Source organism: Acanthopagrus latus, chromosome 15 (assembly GCF_904848185.1).
Source record: "Acanthopagrus latus isolate v.2019 chromosome 15, fAcaLat1.1, whole genome shotgun sequence".
In the NCBI taxonomy this organism is placed as follows: domain Eukaryota; kingdom Metazoa; phylum Chordata; class Actinopteri; order Spariformes; family Sparidae; genus Acanthopagrus; species Acanthopagrus latus.
The window spans coordinates 13,311,346-13,336,036 of NC_051053.1; the positions used below are offsets into that span (position 1 = coordinate 13,311,346).

The following is a 24,691-nucleotide window of genomic DNA, read 5'->3' on the forward strand; positions in this document are numbered from 1 at the left end:
CCTTTTATGTTAATCAATGGTAAAAAATCTATCTGGCACAAACTGCTCTCTACATAATTAACTGGAGCAAAACTCATCTTCAACATGAAGTAGTCCATATTCAATCTTTTCAGCATATATTCAGATGTTGGGGAGGGCGTATTAAATGTGCCACAGTTGAAAGAGCAGTAAAGTTTACTACCGCCGTTGTTTGAAGCGTGAAATGACTGACGGCGCTCTCCACCTACTCTGCAGCTGTTTCTGCGCATAATGAGCTGATTGATGTGTGTGGAGGCACAAAGGACAGAGCGGCGCGCCAGTCAGTCAAACGCTGTCAGTTCGCAGAGAGGTGAGCTAAACAAGCAATGGGCGGGCGAGTCTGTGCCTGTTAAAGTTGATCTGATATTGTGATCAAACAGCAATCATGTAGTGGGTAAGTTAGCCTGCAGAGAAAGGTTACCCGCTGCTCAGAAGTGAACAAATTAGCCTGTCAAAGAAATGATGACTAACCAAAACAGTGGACTATGAAGGAAATTGCAGAATACTTTGCAGATATTTTTGCACACAATAAATCACAATAAATGAGCATGAAATGTTTTGTAGGATTCTGTAAATGCGATTATGAAGCTACATTTGTCATAAAAACTGCCATTGTTGCCACAAAAAAAGTCATGGTTTGGGGGTTTTATGGGTTATTTTGGTAGCTTAATTATATCCTCCTATGTCATGTCTCACTTCTACATCCTCCCTTTGTCTGTTTTCCCGCCCTTTTTACTCCTCACCTGTGTTTCATTAGTTATCAGTCCTCCACTTGTGTATTGAAGTCCTTGTCTTCTCCTCTCTTTGTTAATTCGTACGTTGTGTTTTGCTCACTTCAGTCCTGTATTCCCCGTGTTCATCATGTTCACTGTGTTCCTGGCTGTGTTTGTATTTTCATGCTTCTTTAGTTCTTTGATTTGCCCCTGCCTGCTTTTATCTGTTTTCTGCTGCCTTTGCCTTTTTCCTGGATTTTAGAGTTTGTTGGGTTTTGGAGCTAATTAAAGCTCACCTTCTGTTATTCTACCCACCTGGCTGTGTGTGTCTGCATTTGGGTCCACCTTCTCTGCTTCCAGCATGACACAAAATAGCGCAAGCCCTGCTAAGTCAAGACAGCAGCCCCGATCAGCCTCATCATAACATCTCAGTATAAAACCCCTGAAAGAAGGATCGATCACTGTCTGATATGGTGGAGAAGAGTTCATTCTGAGAGACGAGGTAACATGAAATGCAATCATCATGAGTACCAAATTTCTGCTCTCGAGCATCAGTATGGAACACACACTTAGAGTTTAAATTTCATTTCGGCTTAACACCACCCACAGGGCTCCACAAACACTTAGCACTTGCTCTAAATGACCATCTTATTCCTGCAGTAAGAAGGCATAAAAGTCTTATCAGACGCTGCAGGTAGGGCACCGGGAGCTGTCCTTAATAAGGTTAAGTTATGTAGGGATCTTAGTTATAAGACATAGACACTGTTTTAAAAATACGTCCTATTTTAGATAATGGTGCCGGAATCTGCGGTTATTTCAAGCAAACAAAATGTCAGGCTATTGAGAACAGAGCTATGTACTGTTTTCTGGGTGTGCATGATATGACCCCAAAACTGGCAGTCTGTGGTGATATGGGATGGGGAATTTCTAATATTTGTTCCTGTACAAGGGAGCTTGGCAGAAAGTGTCGCCTGTGTAATGTCCACCATATCACAATTTCAGATATAAGCTCTTGATCCCTGATTTGTCAGATGAATGCAGGCTTCAGAGCCCGTTTACAGAAAAAGTGTTTCATTCAGCTCAGTTTTTGTTAAATACCTCAGCAACGTGGGAGGGCACTTTATGTTTGATGCGACAAAGGCACACTCAGTGCTCAGATGTGCCTAAATTGTTATGTCTTAGCAGCAGGAGTCTTCAAACATTCAGTTTGACAAGTATTGAGATAAACTATATTTGTTCTTTCACTGTCTTTATGTTATTATATTATTGCTCTATGTTCTGTTTGTAGTATCTTTACACTTTTTGGTGTAAGATACTTTAAAAAAAACCCAATTTAAATATAGTTTTTAGAAGGTATTCATTTCATTGCTGCTTTAAAAAGCTACTCTCAGATGAAACACATTCTGCTGAAGGTGCCCCGACATTATTATTATTTTTTTTCTCTGTATGAAGTTACAGAACCATTGCAACTGTTCTTGTTCGGCCGATTGCTCTGACCTCCTGGAGTCTCTGCTGGTTGCATGGCAACCTCGCGGCGACAGTAGCAGAAAGTCCAAGTGTCTGGCTGCTGTACTCTAAGAAACAGACAGAACATAACTGCCTTTTAGTGGAATGTGTTAACTCATCCCATTCAACACGGCGGATATTTGTCTCTGGGTGGGAGGCTTGAATGCTGGTTAATGTTACGCTGCAGTGTTACATGTTGGAGGTTGTATAAATGCACAGAATCTGAAGTTTTCTGACAATGAAAACCCGGAGAGACATCAGGCCATATTTCAAGATGAAACAACATTTCTGATAACATTAATGTTCGATTACATCCAGAGTCTTTCAGTTCCGGGCTTAAAGGATTGTCTCCAAGATATGTGTTGATGTTTTAGAACTAATAATGCCTCTCCAATCGTATATTGTAATACTATCGAACAGTAATGTAAGCTAGGAGGTGGTTGAATGCTATGTTAGCTGACGGACGCTAATGGGTCATCAAATATGTGTAAACATAAGTGTATATGGGTTGCAACCTGGAACACAGTACAACGTGTGAGCTATGATGCACGATGCAAGGGGAAAATGGTCGCTTTGTGAATATGGTCTATTAGTGAGATTTAGATGTGCGAGTAGGTGTATGTTGGAACTTTGGACGGGCAGTCTAGCTGTTCCGCCTACTTCCTGTCTTTACGCTAAGCTAATTGCCTACTGGCTTTGGCATCATACTCCAGAGTTGTGAGAGTGGTATGAATCTTTTTTTAGCAAGTTCACGGTAGGAAAGCAAATGTATTGCTATTTCCCAAAAAGCCGTTTCAAACTCAAATTGTTTTAATATAAGTGGCTCCCAGCCATTTCAAGTCGTTAGATGGTCTTGGTTGGCAGCTGATGGCAATAGTGGAAGCGTCTCAGGTTTATCAGCTTGTTTGTTTTGGCATCGCTGTTGTCATATTTTACCATGATCACACTTTGAAAGAGGAACCATCTAGTCTCCACCATCCGAGTCCGGAAACTATAAATGACTCACAACTGCAACAGAATGAGCTGCGTAATGACTGCTGTGATGTATTCTGAGAGTATTGTCACGGAGAACTGTTTGTGGTGGATAGAGACGATTGCCATTCGTTGGGTTATTAACTCAGTGTTTACAGCGTGAGCAGGAGGAAAAGATATTTTCATTCCACGCTTTACTGGTTAGAAATTCATCTTAACCTTCCATCACCCACTTCTGTCCGAGAGGAGATGATATTTACATTGAAGGCGCTAATCACCGCAGTTCTGTGGAAGCCATTCTCGTATCTATCAACACAATCCAGGCTGCTGCACCTCAGCAGTGAAAAGAAGAGGCTTTACAGTATTGATCGTCTTAAATGAAGGATTCCTGCACCACACTGATTACTTCAAATTAAGCAGAGGATAAAGTTGATGTAGACCACAGTAATGGCCGTGTATTATCAGTGATCAGGAGGAATGCCTAATGAGACAGCAGGTACTTACGAACATGACCCTCTTGGGAATGTGGTCTGACTCAACTAGAGGATTCTTGTAGAGCCAAAGCTCCTCTGGCTGAATCACTCTCTCGAAGGGCTCCAGGAACTCGGTAAAACTGTGGCAAAGAACAAAAGAACACTGGTCAGTTACCCATTTCTCAGGTGTTTAGCTTTATACACAGAACATACAGTACTGTGTAGCATATGATCAAGATTACGCACACATTTCTGCATTCAGGATATAGGAAAGGAGAACCTGTTGGCTCTTCCACAGGGATAAACATAATTGAGGTCATTTAAGCAGGACGACTTCACCCGAGATCACGTACACTTAAAGAGCTCTGATGTTTCGCGCCGGTTCACGCTCTTACTGAGCAGGGACAAATTAGCATGCTCCTGCTCGCTCCAGCCCTCCCCAGTCGCACAGTGATCTGTCAGACACGACCTTGTTCCGTGTCGTCTCAACAAAGTCTTCATGCCACCGGGCTCTAAAACAATTCAAGGGACCGCTCTGTTGCACTAGTTGGGCTGTGAGATACTGTACCTCCCAGGGGGACATAGAGAGCTCCAGATATTTAGCATTAAACACTATCTTTTTTAATACTGGTGCTGGGACAGTGAAGCTAGGACCCTGTCTTCTGTACATATACACATATGAATTATTGTCATAAGGGATCTGAACTAAAAATGAAAAAGAAGGTGAATGAGGAAGTAGCTGTATCTAATCCCCCTCACTGTGTGTGTTTCTCACAGTGGCTGACTAGATAAGTGGCCCTCTGAGTTTCAAAATAACAACTACAGCTGCACACTCAGGGGTGCTGTTACACATGTTGGGAAACCTGAAAACAACTCACGATCCAAATAGTAATAGACCCTGTAACAGTAAATGTATGGAATCCCGGCATGTTCCAGCGCCTGTGTGCTACACAGCTCTGGGCTCCAACAGCTGTCCTGACTTGACTTATGACAACGTATAGGCCTATTTTCTTCATTAGCTAGATGAGTACAGAACAGAACAGTTGAAACAGTTGGCTGAAAGTAAAGGACAAATGGTTAAAAAAAACTACCAGTTTCTGCCACATCAAGTGGTTGTAACTGCAGACTCGACCAAAAGTCCACTTATATTAGAATGGCACTCAGTGGAGCACATCCGTCTGCCGAGGCCCAACATTTCCTTTTTGTATTGACTCAGAAATACCAGCTACCTCAAAGCACCTGGTTCTTCCTTCAAGATCCTTTCATTGTTCCCTGGGAAATTAACAAAAATGTCACAGAAAAGCCACATCCTTCAATTTTAAAGCAAGTGAGGAAAGAAATCCATGATTCTGTCCCTTAATTCAGATCCACTTCAAAATTTAATAGGGTCCATTCTGTGCTGAGAACCATCCTCCTGCTGACAGGTGAAAACAGAACCTCCATGGTAGGATTAATGATGACAACTGAATGTCCAGCTCCTGAGTCTTCAATAAGAAAAAGGGTCTGCAACACTGAGAGGAGTCACTGCAAGGGGGCTGCCAACTTATTCTTTGATAATATTTTCTATTTAAAAAAAAAAAAAATAGTATGTATAAAAAACACAAATTAACGTGCACTGGGAACATTTATTAGCTGAGATAAACTGAAAACTAAAAATGAACAGTACACTGATGTTAATCTGCCCAAAATGCAATCACGTAAGCAGTCTTACCAAACCTCACGCTCACATTACTGTGCAGCAACTAACCCTAATGGTAAAGTACTCAACTAACTGCGTATAATTGCAGCATTTTAGCCAGTTATCTGTAAACTAACTGCAAGTGTACAATCTCGTGAGCCACAATGGATTATCAGGGAGGAGACTCTGACATACCCTCCACCCGAGAAACCACCTGAGAAATTACAGAAGGTGAGGCTAATGTGCTTAACTTTCGCCATGCTACAACTAGTGCCGACCATTGGAACTGTAGCCTTACCTTGCTGGCCAAGTTCATATTGAACTGGCTAAACAAAGCAATAAATATGTCATCAAAATTATTAAACATGCCTTAAATTACAATCATGAAACTCTTTGGGAAAATAAGAATACAATAGCGGTTGAGACAGTTGCCCAAAGTCCGTGGAGGGATTCTTGGGTCCAGCAGTTATTCTCCAGATGAGCTACTCCAGTCTAAATGGAAACAGTCACTGAGCAGTGCTCTCCCAAACAACTACATGCCCTTCAGCAAGGCATTTATCACGCATCTGCTCCACCAGAGTGGCTCAGTGGCCAGCGGCTGAAATGTGAGGATGTCCTGCATCCTGTGCAGCTCCTCAGTGGGCATCTAAATGGGGAAATATGGAGATGCTGGCTGAGAGGCACATACATCTTCCACAAAAACCCTTCCAAGATAAGAAAAAAAAAAGATAATAATTGAATCATGCGCTACAAATTGTGTTATTTTCCCTCTCTCTGAGCTACAGGAAAATCAGTTACCCGTTTTTTAATCTCTCTAAAAGACAAGCAGCGTGTCACCCACCTTGGAAAATCTATTTGTTGGTCCGTTGATAACTATGTGTCATGATGCTTTCGCTAGAGAGCGGCCTAATCAGTAGCAGCTCATTTTACACCTTGCTGAGCCGAGGTGCATGATTCACTTCAGCCGCATTACATTCACGATATGGGGGGTGCCCGAGAAATTACACTTTGCTAATGACACACAATATGCTTCCTGAATCACTACATTTTCCCCGGCTTCTTCTCTCTTTAGCTCTCTTGTTAAGATATCGCCGACGGGGAGCATTATTTGTGTCCCCCCAGGGATTAAAGGCAGAGAGATAGAGTCAGTCAAGACGGACACACACATAAACTGACACGTGACCTCCACCTCCTCGCTTATGAACACACACACACACTGAGCTCTCGGGTCCTGTAATGCTGCTGTGGTCTACCTGTCACTCTGCGAGGCTTATCTTGCATCCAGCCCTTTAACATCTTGATGAGTTTGAGGCCCTCTGAAGGTAACTAGATAGATAAAATCCAACTTTACAATATTTTCTTTTGTGGGTTCACATTAGAATGCACATAGCACGCTGACTTTTGCTGCGGGGAAAGAAAAGCGTTGATTATTATCGGGAAAAAAAGGGGGGGGGCATCATGTCAGGCTTTAAAGGTAATGGTTTCACAAAATTCTACTCCATTTTTGACTTTGTCAAGGAAAGCCGTTTTTTGTTTCTTCTGCAGTTGTCATTCTATGCAAGTAAGTCATTTTTATTGATCGTGGCGGGGTCTGCCAATCCTGTGCTGGGTTTAAATCTAGCATACAGTCATTTGTAACCACATATCATGATATAAATGTGTCTAAACGCATCGCTGGCATGATAAATGTAAGACAATGTTGCAGCAGTGGATGGCAATGAATATATCAAATTTCATATTCCACTGTATATTCAACATCACCTTGTTTGCAGAGGATGATCGATCTCATAAGCTCAAAATTAAAAAGCCTTTTGGACACGTAATTATATTCCTCCCTTTCCTGGAGAATTTGTATCCAATCTTCTCCAACAAATCAATACCGCCCCCGAAGGATTTCCCTTGGCTCGAGATACGGATTGCATTTTTTGGCCGATCTTCTTTCTTTTCTTTTTCTTCCCAGCGATAAACTTTATTAAAACAAAGACTCCAATATGTTTTTTGGCGCACTTTAAGGGCTCCAGGCCCCAAAACGTCAAACACAGTTGGAATTAATCAAGACTTTGTCCTTGTTTCGGTGGATGGCGGAGCCTCACTTTTGTGGAAATTAATTTCACTTCTATTTTCATTTGCAAGCTGGAGTGAGAGCAGCAGGAAGCGCATCATTTACAGGCTGGTGACAGAGGATGCATTTTACTGTACGGGGGAGGAAGGACGACGGTGATTACAGTCACATAACTAGAGCTAATGCCAGCGCCTGGAGAGGTAATGACAGACACAGCATGCGCCCCAATTTATCCCACTGGGAAATAATTGTAATCACCCCTGATTCAAAGAGAGAGAGGGAGAGAGACGTGGAGGGTGGAAGGTGATGGTGGGCTGAGTAATTCAAACTGAGAGTCGGCGCATTCACACTGGAAGAAATGTCTCGTTAGAAGGCACGAAAAGTTGTTTTTCTCAAGTCATTCATGGCTTTTGTATGTGGCTTATTTGCTGTCACGTTTGCTTTCTTTATTTCCCAGCTGAGACACCTGTGGGAAGATTGCTCTCATGACATTGAGAGAGAAGGAAATAGAGAAACAGTTTTAAAAATGTAGAAATAACCACAATAACTGGCATTTCCAAAGTCTCACCAGTTTTTCTACAAAGGCTGACACTAATCAGACCTCTCTGACCTGATCACCGGTCTAAATAGATGAGCTGTCTGATAGCCAATGAACACGAGGTGCACAGACGGCCCTGAACTCAGCACCGCCTGCTGGCTGCCTGGGCAGCACCTGATTCTGGTTTATCAACTGTTTACTCTGTGTTGAGACATTATTGAGCAAGGGCATAATGGCTTCCATAGGGGCCAAACCCAGAATTATAGATTACCTGACAACGTGGTCAGTCTTAAGATGAATGCATGAAGTTCTGAAGCTAACCGATATCGGCATCAAACTTTAAAAAAAAAAAAAAAACTTGAGATTGATGCTGGTGCAGGATTCTTGAGAGGACAAATCGCCAACATGCTGCTTGGACGGCCACTTAACAACTCAGCACCGCCCTGCTGGCTGCCTGGGCAGGCACCTGATTCTGGTTTATCAACTGTTTACTCTGTGTTGAGACATTATTGAGCAAGGGCATAATGGCTTCCATAGGGGCCAAACCCAGAATTATAGATTACCTGACAACGTGGTCAGTCTTAAGATGAATGCATGAAGTTCTGAAGCTAACCGATATCGGCATCAAACTTTAAAAAAAAAACAAAAAAACTTGAGATTGATGCTGGTGCAGGATTCATTTTTCTCTGCAAAAGGTTTAATTGTGCATTCAGGCTCAGCGGACACAGAGCGAGCCACGCGGATCCACATTCGTTTCCCTCAAAGAGCAGACCGCAGCACCCTATAGCTCCGGCTTTAAATCTTTGCATCTGACCTTTTCTAACTTGGGGACTTTTTTTGGTTGCTGCCTCTTCACTGTTCCTCGTCATTAAAGCGCTGCAATTGGGACAATTTATCATCACCCATTCCTATCCATCTCTGTTCGATGCATATTCTAAATCTGACAAGCCACAGCCAAGGAAATAAAACCGAATTCTCAAGATCTCCTCTCCTTCTCTCTCTCTCTCTTTCTCTCTCTCTTCCTTCCCCTGCTGAAGAGCCTTGGAGATTTAGCACACAACGGCATCAAAAACAATGCGAGAAGCTAATTTGAATGCTCTTAATTTCCAATGCACTGTGGGCAGAATCTGTTGCTAAGGCCTTGGGAATACACATCTTCTGCTGTGCCACCTTGACAGAAAGTGCAATTTCCCGGTAATTAGTTGAATATGCTTAGAGTTACGAGGGACGCAGAAGCTAACTTTAGGCAAGACACTGGTTTAAAAAAGAAAGTTTGACAGTAATCTTTTTGGCTGAAAGCCTCCATGTGCTCCAGTCTGACTGAAGCTGAGCGATTTCATCAATATTGATCGCATTATATCTGCTAGCAGGAGTTGGCCGAGAGGCAGCCAAACGCCGAGAGCCATTATTAAACTATAGTAACAGAGCATTTATCTACAGGTGCAGGAGGCCACGGAGCGGCTCTCACACTGCCAAGCTCCCTCAGCAGACAGAGCGCGTGACCTTCGCTTCTCAAGAGAAATGACAAATATCAGGGAGCCTCACAATGTCCGCGACACACAGGCGCGAGGCCCCACAGAGAGGTCGTTTCAGATTCGCTCGGAGCGAGACTCGTCCTTCCCGAGTGGCAAGGGCTGATCCGTTTCCCTGACTTTGTCACAAATTGCACCAGCGCTCTTCACAGGTACGACTGCTCAAGTGCCTGATGCAACGCAGGGACACATTCAAAAGGATGCAGGGCATTTTGTCCGCTCCCATTTGATTGAATCTGTCACCAGGTGCACATTTGGCAATCAGACGAGCTAAAAGCGAGCTCTGTGTGTGTGCGTGTGTGCGTGTGTGTGTGTGTGTGTGTGTGTGTGTGTGTGTGTGTGTGTGTGGTAAAGAGTCCGAGTGGGGAAAAACTGGAGCTGACCATCTACCGGATCTGGGACAGAATTTGAGATGACTTTTCCCAGCAAATCAGAGGTGGGCAATCACCACTGTCTTCATCTCTGTCCAAGCACCCACATGCCGCCACCTACTTATCACTCCAAGCATTTAATTATATTGCAGAGAGCTACTGAATATAGTGACTTATGAGCTTTACAAGCTATTCGGATAAGGGCTTGTGTCTAGCCCTGAGGGAAATTCCAGTCCTTGTCTGTTGAGTGCTTCTTCTGGTCCATTTACTCCTGGTTAATTCCCATTCCTCTGGTTACATGCCATGAGATCCGACTGGAGAACTGTACGTTCAATGAAGCTTAATGGTCGGTGGTGAATGTTGAGAGCTCAATATGTTCATGTCTAAAAGTACGTATTGGAACAACGGTGAGGCGGAGAGATTCAAGGAGAAGTAATAAGTGATGCAGTGTGAAGAGAGAGAACGCTGGAGCAGACTATTTGCCGGCTCTCTGATTCCTGGCCGAGTTTTGTCCCAGTGGAGGATGGCACACAGACGGGCTGCTCTTGAGAGGACAAATCGCCAACATGCTGCTTGGACGGCCACTTAACACCTCCAAGCTCTCTGAGGTTGTCGGAGCGGAGGCCTTGGTGCACAATCCAGTTTCAAATTAAATGGGCGATCATGCTCAGGACTGGAGAACAGAACATGGAAAGTAATTAAAAAGCACTTTTTCTTTCATATGAAACTGATGGTCTGTTAATTGCGTTTTTTCTCTGTAACATTGGTGTTTAAAGTCCTATACTATAACGCTGATGTTTTCACTTTTAACAGGGTACATATAAAAGTGTTTATGGGGGCTCTGTGGGACTTCTGTGTTGTGCTGGAGGCCATTCATCAGTTTATTTTAGTGAACTCCATTTCCAAGCTACCGTTAGTTACTGTTGCTCTCTGTTAACTGAGTGAAGAGAGAGACACTGAGACAAGACACTTGAGAACACGTATTAAGTCAAATCCTTTGGACGGCAGGAGAAAATCTGACCCACGTCCTTCACAAATAAATCTACAGTTAAGCAGAATGAAGCAACTTAAACACACCGCCACAATGATGAAAAGTGATTTTGCTCTCTCTCTCTGATAGTCTGACATCTTTTTATTCAACATGAAGAAGAAGCAATTTGTACAATATGGCCAGAATTTTAACCCCACATTTTTAAAACCTTTTTAATGAACTCACTTATTATGAACATCATCAACAGAATGTGAAGAAACATCAGTATTGACGGTATGTCAGCAGCATCTGTGCATGTGCAGTTTTGCAGAGGTGTCTACTGAAATGAGCAGCCCTGGCCAAATATTCCACATCTGATAGCCCACAAAGTGGCACGTTTCCTACATTTCACAAGCTGTCTTTGCTTTTGCTGTTATAAATGACCAAAATAAACGCTTGTATCAAACTAGTACAGTCTGATTGCCTCTTAGGTCATCGTCAAACACAACTGGCATAAAAGCCACTGAAAGAGACTTGGTGTGGTGAAAATAACGACTGAGTAATACAAATATATGAATATGGAAATGTTCCAGCTCTGCACACTGTTCTGGCCCGCTGCCAAGTCTGTGTTCAGTCCAAGTTCAATGTCAGGCTGTGAACCTCGCTCGATCCTGTTGCCCGTGTTGAATCCCCTCATGATCCAAAGTTTTGGTCAAGGCAAACTCTGCCCGCTGGCTCTACTGCTAACCGAGCCATGAGCTAATTAGCTAATGGTAGTTACCCACAGCCGAGGATTGCTGGCAACAGTCCTCAGATACTTTGATGATATGCTCCCTCCAATCACTTTGAAACTATATACCCTCGAATTCGGCCCAGCTAACCTGGCTCACCCGAAGGTGACAAAATCTGTTTACCGGCATTTTTGAGTACCACATTACATGAACGTTGTTTAACCTAACCTAACCTTTAACCTAACCCCTAACCCACACAATATTACCCCTGTGTGTGCTAAGCTAACCAGCCACTGAATGTAGCTTCAGCTTTACTGTACAGACACACATCGGAGTGGTAGTCTTTGACTTTACAAACTCCAAGCAAAAAAAGCGGTAAAGCATGTACCCCCAAAATGTTGAACTATTCCTTTAGATACGCTTTCTGGCATGTACTGGGCTGTGCTTTCGGCACATTTTACAGCGTGAATAAAAAATGACCATTATAAGTCCAACAAAGGAGATATTAATTGCAAGATTTCTGGGATTCTATCTCAGTGCGCACATGTTCGCTGTCGAAAAATAAAGTAGGTCAAAAACACTTCTTTTTTACCCATGTCTACAAGGGCTATAATAAATTGATTTCCGGTTCACATCATCTTTTTCAGAGCTATTCTATGAAATACGCTGTCTCAATGTTTCAACTGACACAGAGAAATTTGTGATGATTGCTGTATGAGTGTCCCAGCAGGTGATCCTCGGCTCACGCTGCCACACACACACACACACTGCTGGAAGGATGAAAAAGTTAAGCATGGGTTTTGTTTGACTTTCCATTTCTAACTCCACGCAGGAAATACAAAATAAAAAATCCTGCAATTGCTGCTCCAGCAAAATCCATTCCAAATTCTGTGGCACAGCTGGATTAAAATAAAGACAACCGGGTATCTGTGATTTAATAGAGCACGGCTGCTGCAAGTCGATTCGGGGCGGGTTACAGTGCAGAAAGAGGGTAGCCGACAGACACACTGTGGATGCATTCCTGATTTAATTATGTCGCTTTATTTCATTCATTGTTGGACCTGTAGTCCAGAGCGCCGGGCCGCTGCCTTGGCAACTAATGTGTGCTTATGCATGGTGCTGATCGTGGAGCGCTGAGGAATAAATGTGCTTTTAAGGAAGGGAAGTTCAAACAGGCTAACTTGTCGTTTCCCATTGGCTTCCAAAACTATAAATCGTGAATTTTTGAGGCTGCTTTTTTGGCTTGAAAGGAGCCAGAAAAGGAGGAGAATGCAATGGAACAGAAGCCATTAAGCCCTGGAGGTGAAGTCCTCTGGCTGGTTATGGTGATGTGTTTAAAGGCTAAAGCTTGGAGACGGAACTGAGGCCTGGTGACAGGCTTTGAGCTGAGAGGTACTGTTCCTCTGAATGAACGCCTATCAAGTCTTTACCCATTTTCAAACATCATGCTCACAGCCTGTGACAAAAACATATGGCTAAATTATTTTGTTAGCCAACAATCAAGTCATACACCCGTTCTGGGGAAATCTGTGCTCATAATATTAATAAGCTCAGCTGAAATTCCCTTCCAGCAGACTGCATCACTAACATAATCAGGTTGAATCAACACGATTACTGGAACGTGTTCAAAACAGACATCGTGTATTTTTTTTTGTAAGAGGCGTCTCATCATATACTCCTAATTCTGTGAGTGCAATAAATGTCTCTCCCTCTCTGCTCCTGCTAGTGGTTACAGTCAGGGCCTTGACCAAACGTGTCCAGAATGCACAGTGCCGGTCCTGTCACAGGCAGGGAGGGAGGAGGGGAGCGGGATAGATGCTGAGTGACACTCAGCCAGCTCTGGCTTCCCAAGAGATATGCCTTCTCAAGTTGGCTCAAGGCGGCGAGAAAACGTCATCCCTCGCTTGTCACGCAGAACACCCAGTGTGGGCTCCAGAGGCAAATGCAGGGTCATTCATTTCACTTTAATTACCCATTCACGTAATTCAAGAAGGTGTATTTAAGAATCAACAATATAATGAGACTCGCAATGAGGTCTGGCTTGGTGCGGCTACAGGTGTCTGTTCACGATAAAAGCCCTGGAGACACTTGGAGAAAGGTCGGAGGCCCAAATTTGAGAGAGGCATTAGGAAATGCAGCAGCCCGAGGCGGGCAAGACATGGCCAAAGGGACACAGAGGGATTGGGGAATCGAGGAAACATGGTGGTGGGGGGGGGGGGCCTGGTGAGATAAGTTTCCAGCTCGCAGCAGGAACGAAAGGAGCCAAGCTGCTACGCACAGTTGATTTGCCAACAGGCTTTGCAAACGCTCCACAGGTCCAAGGCTTGCATTCATTGAGCTCGCTGAGTAAATGCATCGACTTTACTGGCCCATTGGAGTCGGCTCATCACATTTGTTGAGCTCCTCTCCATTTATTTATTTTTATTTTTTTTGGACTGTATAGAAAAAACTGTCCCCCTTGGATGCTCCTACTGTATCAAGTACTGTAGCAGATATTCTGTAATGATTTGTTGAAGTTGTGCCCAACTGTTTATTTGGAAAACATGCTGTCTTTTTTTTAAGGATTTATGTGGCGATCAATACCATTCTCTTGTTTGTGAATGTTAAGTACAGCATTTAAGATGGGAGGCAAGTAGCTCATCTTAGCATCAAGGGTGAACAGGAGGAAAGAGCTTGCCTCCCTCTCTCTCCAAAGTTCAAAAATACACCTGCTAAGCCGTCTAAACATCACTAATGAGACAATCCAAATTTGCCTAACTCAAAGGGAAAAAGAAAAACACTTGTGGTTCAGGGGAGCTTCTTGCTGTAACTGGACTCTTTCTCGACGAAAAGCTGTTTATCCATCCAGCCTTCTGTGCAGCACGTACAGATAAGACTCGGAGCACTCATCCCACAGTCAAACCACAAGTAGTCATTTTCCAGTGCACAGATTAAACAAACAATGTGCCCACCAACATCTCTAATTAGTCCTTAGCCATGTTTCTTACAGGCACGCTGCCAGGATTCAATTGCCAACGGGCCAGTAATTTTGGCTGGGCCATATAATTACAGAAGTTAATACTTTTTGCCTTCCTCTGATGGTTTCCAGTCTCAAACAGAAATTAATATCTTGCTGCGGAGGGTGCACCCGCTAGACTTCAAAACCATTTTTGCTAAAGTATTTTCAGTGCTGAGATAGCTTATTATATACACACAGCACTTTGTATTTATTACAAGTGGCACACAATCACATATTGATCAAATCGTGTGAAAGTGAAACACAATGTCCTATTATGTTGCGGCTGTGTTTTTTTCACTGGAATCTGTAGACCGATACATCCATTCATTCTCAGCACTGACAGGCTAATGCTGACTGCCATTTATGAAGAAATTGTCGAAAGTGGTTTCAAAATTCTCTCGAAGGAATCATTCTCAGGCTCAGTCCCATTTCCAAGTCTGACCTCTGCAACTCGTGTTCGAGTGAACCCCTCGCCCTTTAGAGCAGATTTACAAGATCGTACATCATCAGTTGACGTCGATGGTGTTTACATTACAGCCAGACATTTCCCGAATGATGTCCTCTGCTGTGGTTTCTCCTATGTTGCTGTGGCAATCCAGGCCAGCTGGTAACATCTGTGGTGCTTTATAGGCTGCCAGTAGCAATGTGTGCTCCTACCCTGCCAATCTGTGCTGACTTTAGAGTAATGCTAAAAACCTTAGCGAGGTAGCTAGTTAGCTTCAGAGATGTCAGTAAGTTGGTCGAGGTTGTTTCGTGCTACCTCGCTGTGAACACAATAGATGGAGGGGTAGTGCTAGGTGGTAAGGGAAAGGGGTGTATCGGGATTGAGCCTTATTAACTGTGTTTAGATCTTGTTATGAAACCAAGTGTTGCCATATTGACATGAAATGTAATCATTTCTATACGCTGACAGTGCTGATTTGTTTTAAGCCGGAAAAAAAAAACAAAACTAGAACTTTACCTGCTGTACATTTAGGACAAGAGTTTATTCAAGATTGAATTATCCTGTAGTTAAATCACAGTCGCTGAGGGGTAAATACACACAGGAAGTATGTCTTTATCAGTTAGCCCTGAGATATTTTAATCTACAGTGCAAAGGTCAGATCCAAGTTTGACTACATTGCCCTTCTTCGACACAGGTAGTTGTCAAAAGAATGAAAACAGGCCTGCTCTGGCACAGTTAATTTATTCTGCAGGCAGAAAAGGTGACATTATCGTCACTTTAAAGGTTAATTAACAAATCTGTTTTTAGCTAAAAGCAAGCACATAGTATTTCAAAGTCAAAGGTACATAATGACACTTGGGTGGATGTGCATGTGCGTGGAGTTAGGCGTGAGGGTAACCATGCTTAGAGAGATGAGGGGGGAACGAGGAAGGGAGGGAGGTGTGGGAGGCAGCAAGAATTAGACAGACACACCCTGATCACTCACACTAGCTGTGATGCTGGATGCAGATACGGGACCGGGACACTGGGGTGGCATTTATCAGCGCTGTCATGCTCACTGTTCATCCTGGCAAAAGTCAACAGCAACAGCAACAGGGGAGACAGTGCAGCCTTGTCCTCTTAATGTTCTGGTGAACTTGCATGAGTGTTAAAGCCGGTCATTAGCAGCAGCATCAGAGGCTAATTTGCGAAAAAGGTGCCCGTAGACATATAAACACTTAACCATGCACGCTGGAAGACACACTAACAGATATATACTGAGCATGCACAGAGCTTTTATTGCACAAATGCTATTGCTTTTTCTTACAAACACACGGTGATGTTACACTTTCATGGATTTATAATCGCTTCCAAAACATCAGTCGATCTGTTAAGCGTTAGATGCTGAATGGTCTCTCACCGTGACACTCACTTTCCTCGCCTCAGGCTATTTACGTTTCATGGTTACAAACTGATTTACTTTATTTCTCTTCCTGTTTCTTATTTTTGTTGTCTACCAACCATTCTTCTCTGGGATGAGTTCTGATTCTGAAAAATCACCCTTTGTCATCTCGATTCTTTTTTTTCTCATTTTCTCGAGGACGGTAATGTTTTACAGCCTTAAGAGATTTGTTTGCCGGTGATTTTGTTTGTCTGCAAGAAAAATTTAATCTCTTTACTTTTTTCAGTTTCCACAATCAGCGCCTACAAACAAGTGACACCATGTGACTAACGTACAGGGATGTAAGGGGAAATCCCAGTTAAAGCCTCGCACAATCTAACAGGTGTTTTACTTTATTCTGGCTGATTAAGTTCTTCCCAGGAAAAGCTGTGTGAAGCCATGCTGAGTCCAATGTCTATCAAGTGCCGCAGAATATTGCCCCCTAAACAAACATGCAATTGACAGACACACACTGGGGAAATCAAGTTTAAACCAGCACCCTCCCCAGGGGGCATGGGAGAGTAGCAGGGGGACACTGAGGCAAAAAATGTGACATGGATACAGCTCTGCAGGTCTTATAAAATCAACAGGAGTTTATTAGAGAGTATGGTATAACACCTCTGTTACAAGGTCTTATCAGCGTAGCTGAATTAAGTGAAAACACCTGTGTGAGTGCAGCATTAACCATGTTGGGCTTTTAAACCAGATTTGCATTTGCAGAGTAAAAAGTCAAGGACCATCAAACTGTTGCCAGAGCTGGAGCCCTAGAGAAATTACATAATGTACAACATCAAGTGTGGACCGTTGACACCATAGGTGTGTAAGGTGGTGAAATAATAATTGAAGAGACTGTCTGATAACAGCGAGCCAACTGCAGCAACAGCATTGTGTGCTCTGCGAGAGGGTTCTTTTTACATATATATACACACACACACACACGTACTGTGTATATATATATCTATATATATATATATATATATATATATATATATATATATATATATATATATATATAAAAACTTTCTGCACCTCCACCTTTCTCTGAGTGTTTTACAATAAGTGTCTCTCCATGCCTCTCCCTCGACAATGTCATGTTAATTCTTTCTTCCATTTGTCTTCACTAGTGTTCCAGCGTAAATAAGAAAGCAGAGTTTTTATTTTTGATTTGGACATTCATTGTGGTGTCCAGTGTTGACTTTTTCCTGCAGTCAAGAATAAAACTGTGCACCGGAATGTGGGTGGCAATTTAATGAGTCGCTGCATGTGGAGGGTCTCGTCTTTTTCAACAACTTCACTTCCGTTCCCCCCATAAAGCCGATATGCTGCACATTTAATGTTGGTTCCAAAAAAAGTTTTTCTCCCTTTGACTGTGTTTTTCTCCACTTATGCAATGGTAGTTTACCTTAAAGTTATAAAAAAGTTGTCCAAACTTGCCTCTACCTCCAGCCTTCCTTCCACTTCATGACAGAGATGCTGGATGTGATTCACCTTGCTGTGGCAAAAAGTGAGCTATCACTCTGCAGAGCGTTGTCTAAAGCAAACCACGGAGGAGTCAACAAGGAAAGAGTCTGGGCTGACAGCAAAACCCAGGGGCCCGATCGGGACACACACACACACACACACACACACACACACACACACACACACACACACACACACACATACACACAACCGACCCACGCAGCAGACACACACACAGACGTGATGAAAGCATCTCCAGAAGGAGAGGGGATTGCTTGTTATATATTTTGAGATTTTGGGCCAGGAGACTGGTGCATGTGCGAGTGTATGTGATGGAGGAAGGCTCTTTCATCTCCTCAGCCCCTCATCTGTCTTTGTGCAGATAAGAGTATGAAGCTGGAAATGACAGTAATGGAGCAGATCTGAGAAAAATACCTGGTAAAGGGGCAGAGGAGGGAAGAGGTGATGGAGAGAGGAGGTGAGGGAGACAGAGAGCGTATAAGAATAGAAGTGTAAAGCCGTGCCGGGATCTTTGTCTCTGCTCCCACAGAAACTGTCTCTTCCGGACTCCATCCACGCCTCCGAGATCTACAGCACTACTCCTCCTCAGCAGCAGTCATCCTCCAAATATTTCATCACCTACCAGTCTATTGGAGACGTTTTTTACAGTTATTTTTTTTTTTTTTACACCACAGCAGATACTGTACATAGCATACAGTCTTTCTTCCCTATATATCTTGTTTTATATTTTTACTGTATAATATGTAACCATTTTTTTTCTGAAATGTCTTAATTAGGGGTTGAGAGTTGTAGTTTCCCTGGTAAACACACAGACTTCTTCAGTTGTCGCAGTCTGCTGCCCACTCCAGCTGAGTCGGCATCTTAGGAATATGCATATAGATGACCTGTTACTACTCTACTGTATGTTTCACAGAGAAAAGAAGAAAAAAAAAGGAAAAACCTAAGAAGTGTATGGTTTGACAAAATTCTTCAAAGATGACAGAAGTTAGGAGAATCCAGCACTCTTTTAGGAGAGTTGTCGTCTTTTGAAGACACATTTTATTCAGACGTTTGGCAGAGTAGACACCAATTATCCTGGCAATCGTTTTAAAGAACATCAAAGCAAACTTCAGAGACTCCATCAGCCCCACAGATCGCTTGGCAGTATGTCTCCCCTAAAATAATGTTTTATGGGAGTAATTTGCAGCCTAATATACATTATATATATAGTATATAAATATAGGTATTTAATGAGTTGCATAAGTATCCAAGACTGAGTTACTGTCTCTTGCAGTAGACCATCAAAAGTGTCTCCTAGATGCCATTAATTACCTCAGATAAAAGACATCAATATTCAAAGCACCACTGGGACATTATTTTGTGGTAAAATGTCCCCAGAATCATGCTGATGGACAGCCCTGTAACGTCAGGTGTATTCTCACTGGCTGTCAGTTTTTTTGTTGTTCGTTAAACCGTCATAAAACTGATGATTTCCTGCCTTCGTTATCGTTATTGTTAAAGTTATTACGTGTTTGTGGACTCGCACTCAAACGTTACCTTGCCTGTGCCTGAGCAGATACATATTTGTTGGCAGCAGTGGCTGCCTAACAAATGAGGACAGTAACTCCCATGATCCCACACTGCTTATGTCTATTGTTTTGATTCATGGAGAGACCCCTAGTACTATACAATAGTGTTTTTATTTCAAGGAGTGGAGTGCTTCTTTTTTTTCTGATTTATTGAGCTTTGACTGTAGATTTTTTTTATTATTGACAGATCTTCTTATCATAGAACAGCTCTCATCACTTTGCTGTTTAATTACAAGCTTGTTCAAAACATCTGAAAAAGAAAAAACAAAACACAGTCAACATTTCGATATCATTTAGATTGCACATGTGCTGCTGGTGATTGCTCAGCCAGAAACATGTAAAATGGAATTATTTTCACAGGCCGGAATTTTCACTATTTATTTAAGGTTAAAAGAAATGGGTTTGCTGGATCTGACGTGATCACGATGAAGAAAGTCAATCATAAAGTCTGTCCAAACACTGAACAGACTTGTAACAGAATACCACATTGCAAGACCTTCTTAGATCAGCAATGTCAACTTTAATTGTATTATAGTAGTAGTTTAGTTCCAGCATAGGAACTTCCATCTCAAAAAAATGCCCACCAGTGTAAGCACAATCCATACTGTGACTGTAGTCTTAATGACTGGATTTCATTTTTTACTAAATGCCCCCCGTGAACATGGTGGCGTCTGATTAATTTTCTTAATTTCACTTTCTAATGAGAGCTATAGGGGAGGGCTGGGAATGAAGCCAGATGTGGGATGAAACGACTACAAAATATGAATGAATTATTAATCCTGCTTGTCTTTAAACACATGTCAGTCATGATTACGACATCAAGCAGAGAAAAATGAGCTCTGATTTCTTGCAAAACTCATTCTGATACAAGTTTCATGCTGGATGCAACAGAAGAGAAAACACTTCATTTTAGATATGATGTAATGAATTCATGGCAAAATTCAGCAAAAATGTCTGCTTTGATTAACTTCACATTGGCCTGAATCTGTCTGCCGAGCAACTGTGTTATTTTCTGTGCTTCTTTACACTCAGACGCCAGTTTGTTAAGTAGACCGAGGTAAAACTAATGCAGTCTGCTACAACAGCTACCGCCACGAAGGTTTTCAAGTTTGTTGAAACACGCAAGGTGCTTTTACAGAGGTTCAACTTTAGTATTGTTTCAGCAGATTGGGTGTGTTTTGGTGTACTGTGTTAGAATGAAAGTTGTTTCTAATAGAGTGAGTTTCTATCCTCAATGGTATTATGGGGTGGAGGAAAAAAATGGCACAGTTTTTGTGTTTTGCCTTTAAAACAAAATAAAAATGAATAAATACAAATTCATGACTGTGGAGCCCAGACATTAGCCAAACTTTACCGTGCCAGAATTTTAAAGTGCACAAGTGCTGCGTCCTGCGCTCTCTGCCAACATGTTAGCTGAGCCGGTGCATACTGTCACAGCACAACTGCATTTACACATACTGCACATTGCCTGCAAAGAGATGAGAAACCAGAAACTGTACACAGCCTTGCCCAGTCGTACGTGTCAGATCTCATTATGCCATGTATTCCAATTTGTGCATTGCACTCTCAAAATTCAGGCCTCCTGATGGTTCCCGGGGTTAGGAAGAAGTCAGCTGGCTGCGGGGCTTTTTCCTATCTTACCCCCCTCCTCTGGAATAACCTCCCAGCTGTACATCAGACAATCTGGCTCTACTGACGCCTTTAAATCTAAACTCAAAACTCACTTCTTTGACTTAGCCTTTAATTAGTCCTTGACTTGGATTGCAAGCTTCCTCAGTGGGTCGGTTTCAGTTTCAACGAGTTACCTATAGTTTCCTGCCGATGGAGACAATCTGTGCTGATTAAAATTGCAAATCTCCAACTTTTTTGTTTTCTGTCCCCACAAGCTGCAAGCTGTGTCGCTCTCTCACTTTATGTATTCTCCCCTCTTTCATTCAGGCTCCCCTCTGATGGGCCGCGGGCCCCTGGGACCATCTACCTCTCCCGACTCCTGCCGCCTCAGATATTGATGCATATGGATCGTCACACCCTGGGCTCCGCTCGATCATTGCGCTCCTCTGTTTTACTATCTCTTTATATCGGTATTTCTGTCAAATTGAATGCCTCTTCACTCTGATCTTCACCGTTTTCCTGCTAATTATCTTGCGTGGCGTACCCCCCTCAAGGTCACCATGGTGGAGAGGAGTTGGTGTGACTCAAGCAGCACTTATTTGTAAACTGTACTTTTGTTGTTCTTTTCCCGTACATGCGACATCTATTGCATGTCTGTCGGTCCTGGGAGAGGGATGCCTCCTCTGTAGCTCTTCCCAAGGTTTCCTCCATCTTTTTTTTATCCTCAACATGGCAGGTTTCTCCCCACTCGAATCGAGGGTTAGGATGGACGATTTGAACTTTTGCATTAAAATCTGCATCTGATGATGGTGCTGAGATCTCCACAGGGACGCAAATGTCCCAAAAATTAATGCCAATGAATTCCATTTAATACTTGTTGGGACATTTCAGTAAAAAAAAAAAAAAATTAAAAAAAAATCACCAAAGCCAGTAGGATTCATCACCGAGGAACCGTGAATGAAATTTCATGGCAATCCATCCTATAGTTGTTGAGTTATTCCATTTGGAAGTTTCCCTTAGCCTCTCATTTCTGTGCCTACAGTATAATTTCATCATCTAATGGATGTGGCGACCTAGGGGCCAGTCCCTTCAAAAGCTTGGCATATTCCTTCAAGAATAAATGGTGAAAGGGACACGTGGGGAGCAACCAAGGGATCTGATGCCTATGGAGGGATAAAGAGATGGGGTTGGATGGATGACAGCAGGTACAGCGAAGCATAATGAGCTGATCAAACGATTGTGACGAATAAAATGCCAGAGTAGCTTAGAGCTGTGACAGGCCGAGCTGTCAGGGAATGCCTGGTCTCGGTGCCACAGTCAGCTGCCTGCGCTCTCATTGGGATAACATTTATTTCAACAGCACCTGCAGATTTCGCTGATCCACGCTTGTCTCCCTATTCTGCCTCATCCTTCTGCTCAAAACAAACAGCTCCATTCTGCCCACCCTAACTTTGCATGAATTCTCTCTTTTGTCTGCCTCGGCCCTTTCTGTTTGTCCATTTCCTCATTCATCTATCTTTGATTATTCCTATCTTTTTCCCATGGTCACGAATCAAATTGGGCAGACGAAAAAAAAAACACACACACTGAGTCCTACCTTTGTAAACTCAGCCATGCCTTCAACCGGACCTGTCAAATTATCTTTCCTTTGTTTGGTGTAATTGGATGTCCCTGAATAAACCGCTACCCCTACAATAATGAAGTCATTATTCGGATTGATTTTTACATACAAGTACAAACATGGGCGTTCTCCCTGCACTATTTCAGACCCCGATCGATATGCGGACACTCCTAGAGGTCACACGCTTGTCGGTCATTGTTTCCCCTCCGGTCAACTTGCTCCAGCAGCATCAAGTGTAAATTGAAAGTGTCTCCACGTCCCTCCCACCACAGTCAGCTGTCAAGCCTGCAATCTCAATTTTTTCCTTCTTTCTCCGAGATAATGAGGGTTACAGATTGGATGGCCTGTGAGTCAGCGCCTCACAAGTCGGTTGCCAAAATTAATAAAGGCAGATGGAGAATTCACTGTAATATGTCAATCATGCAGGCGCAGTCAGAGGTGGAAGTTACGGCAGATTCGTCCCGCGACAAACAGATGTGTCTCTTGAAAAGTGATTTCTGACCACAATGAAACCCGAAGACCCAACACAAACGCAAGTACATGACAATTTCGTCAATCCGTGTCAGAATACTGTATATCATAAGAATCATCTTTCTCGCCACCGGAGTTCCCACCTCAGGTTCGTGCCTCAAGTCAACCGGCTTCTGAGAAAAAAATGCCTGGCTCCTTGACGCTCGATGTTGGACTTTCTTCATCAGCAACTCTTTCACTTCAGCTCTCTGCCTTTACCCTGAGCACACGTATTGTAAAATCAGCCTGAGTGAGCTTGTTTGCTGGGATATTTCACCCATGGGAAAAGTTGTTTGAACAGAACCATATAGGCCGGTGAAATAAAACAAAGCTGAAAGCTGCAGAGTGCAGCGCCCAAGCCCTTTCAGTTTACAGGATTAATATTAAAGAGTACCTGACAGCATTTATTAAAGCTTCAGAGTGGCACTCACTCCTGGGGCCTGTGGCTCAACATATTAGTGAATGTGCTTCCTGTATTAAGATTTTTATAATCAATGTTTTAGTGTCAGCACTTGACCACAAAAACTGTCCCAAAAGGTTGTCATGAAATCAAAGACATTTTTCAATTCGATTTACAATCTGCATTTTTCCTGCTATAGTTGTTGAGTCCACTATTCTGGAGTTCAATACCAACTGCCACGCTGAGCACTGGGGATTTACAATTTTATCTCAGTGGTAACAGCCTCTTTACTGTTCGTTTACCTGACACGCAATCAGGGAGGCATCAAAGGGGTATTCTGCTTTTTTTTCTTTTTTTTTTAAACCTGTCCAGTAGATCGCCTCAGTTGACAGCCGTGACACAGCTGAAATGGCTGAACCGTAATGCTTTGGGGGCAAGTCCAGCCGTCAATGTTGCGTCCAGTGCTTCTTCCTGAGGTGTGGTTGGTCAACGTGTCTGACAGCATGACAGAAACAACTCCTCTGGAGCTAGACTATTTGTTTCATAGTAAGATCTGTTTTGTTTAAGCAGAAAAACAAGTCTTGCTTAAGTAGGATTCTTGCTCTGAAATCACGCTGCATCTTCAACAGCTCACCTCTTGAGAGACTTGAGCGAGACTTGTGTTTTGCGGTCAGGAAAAGAATTGTATTGTTAACAAAAAGTTCCGTCCGCAATGGACAAAACTTTAAGAGTGGCAGGATTAAACTGCGGCCACAGGAGCGGTGCCAAGGCTGCCAAGGCTGCAGAGGCTATTCACTTTTCAAAAACTTTTGGTAAGTATGAATCATTTGCAAAACCAGACATTTTAAAAATGCAGGAATTTATTTTGAGTTTCTGCTCGCACAACATCCCTCACACTGCTGCTTCACATTAAATGTGCTCAAACGGCAGAACACCCAGTGGCTTTTACTCTGAAGCTATCACAGAGGAAGAATCGGTTTTAAAAAGTGCACTTTTGGCATTTTCGCGTCAGCAGATTTTTTTTTCTCTTTTTCTTTCTTGCAAAAGTGTAGCTAATGGAACAACAAATAGC

The 24,691-nt window shown here is 42.8% G+C and overlaps 1 protein-coding gene across 1 annotated transcript in view; it reads right to left on the bottom strand.

The window, feature by feature from the left end:
• The window catches only part of plpp4 (phospholipid phosphatase 4), a 54,183-nt gene that overhangs the window by 24,822 nt on the left and 4,670 nt on the right, over positions 1-24,691 (bottom strand). Inside the window, exon 2 of the mRNA XM_037122719.1 lies at positions 3,714-3,822. Coding sequence (XP_036978614.1) covers positions 3,714-3,822 — 109 coding nt within the window. The remainder of the gene's footprint in view (positions 1-3,713; positions 3,823-24,691) is intronic.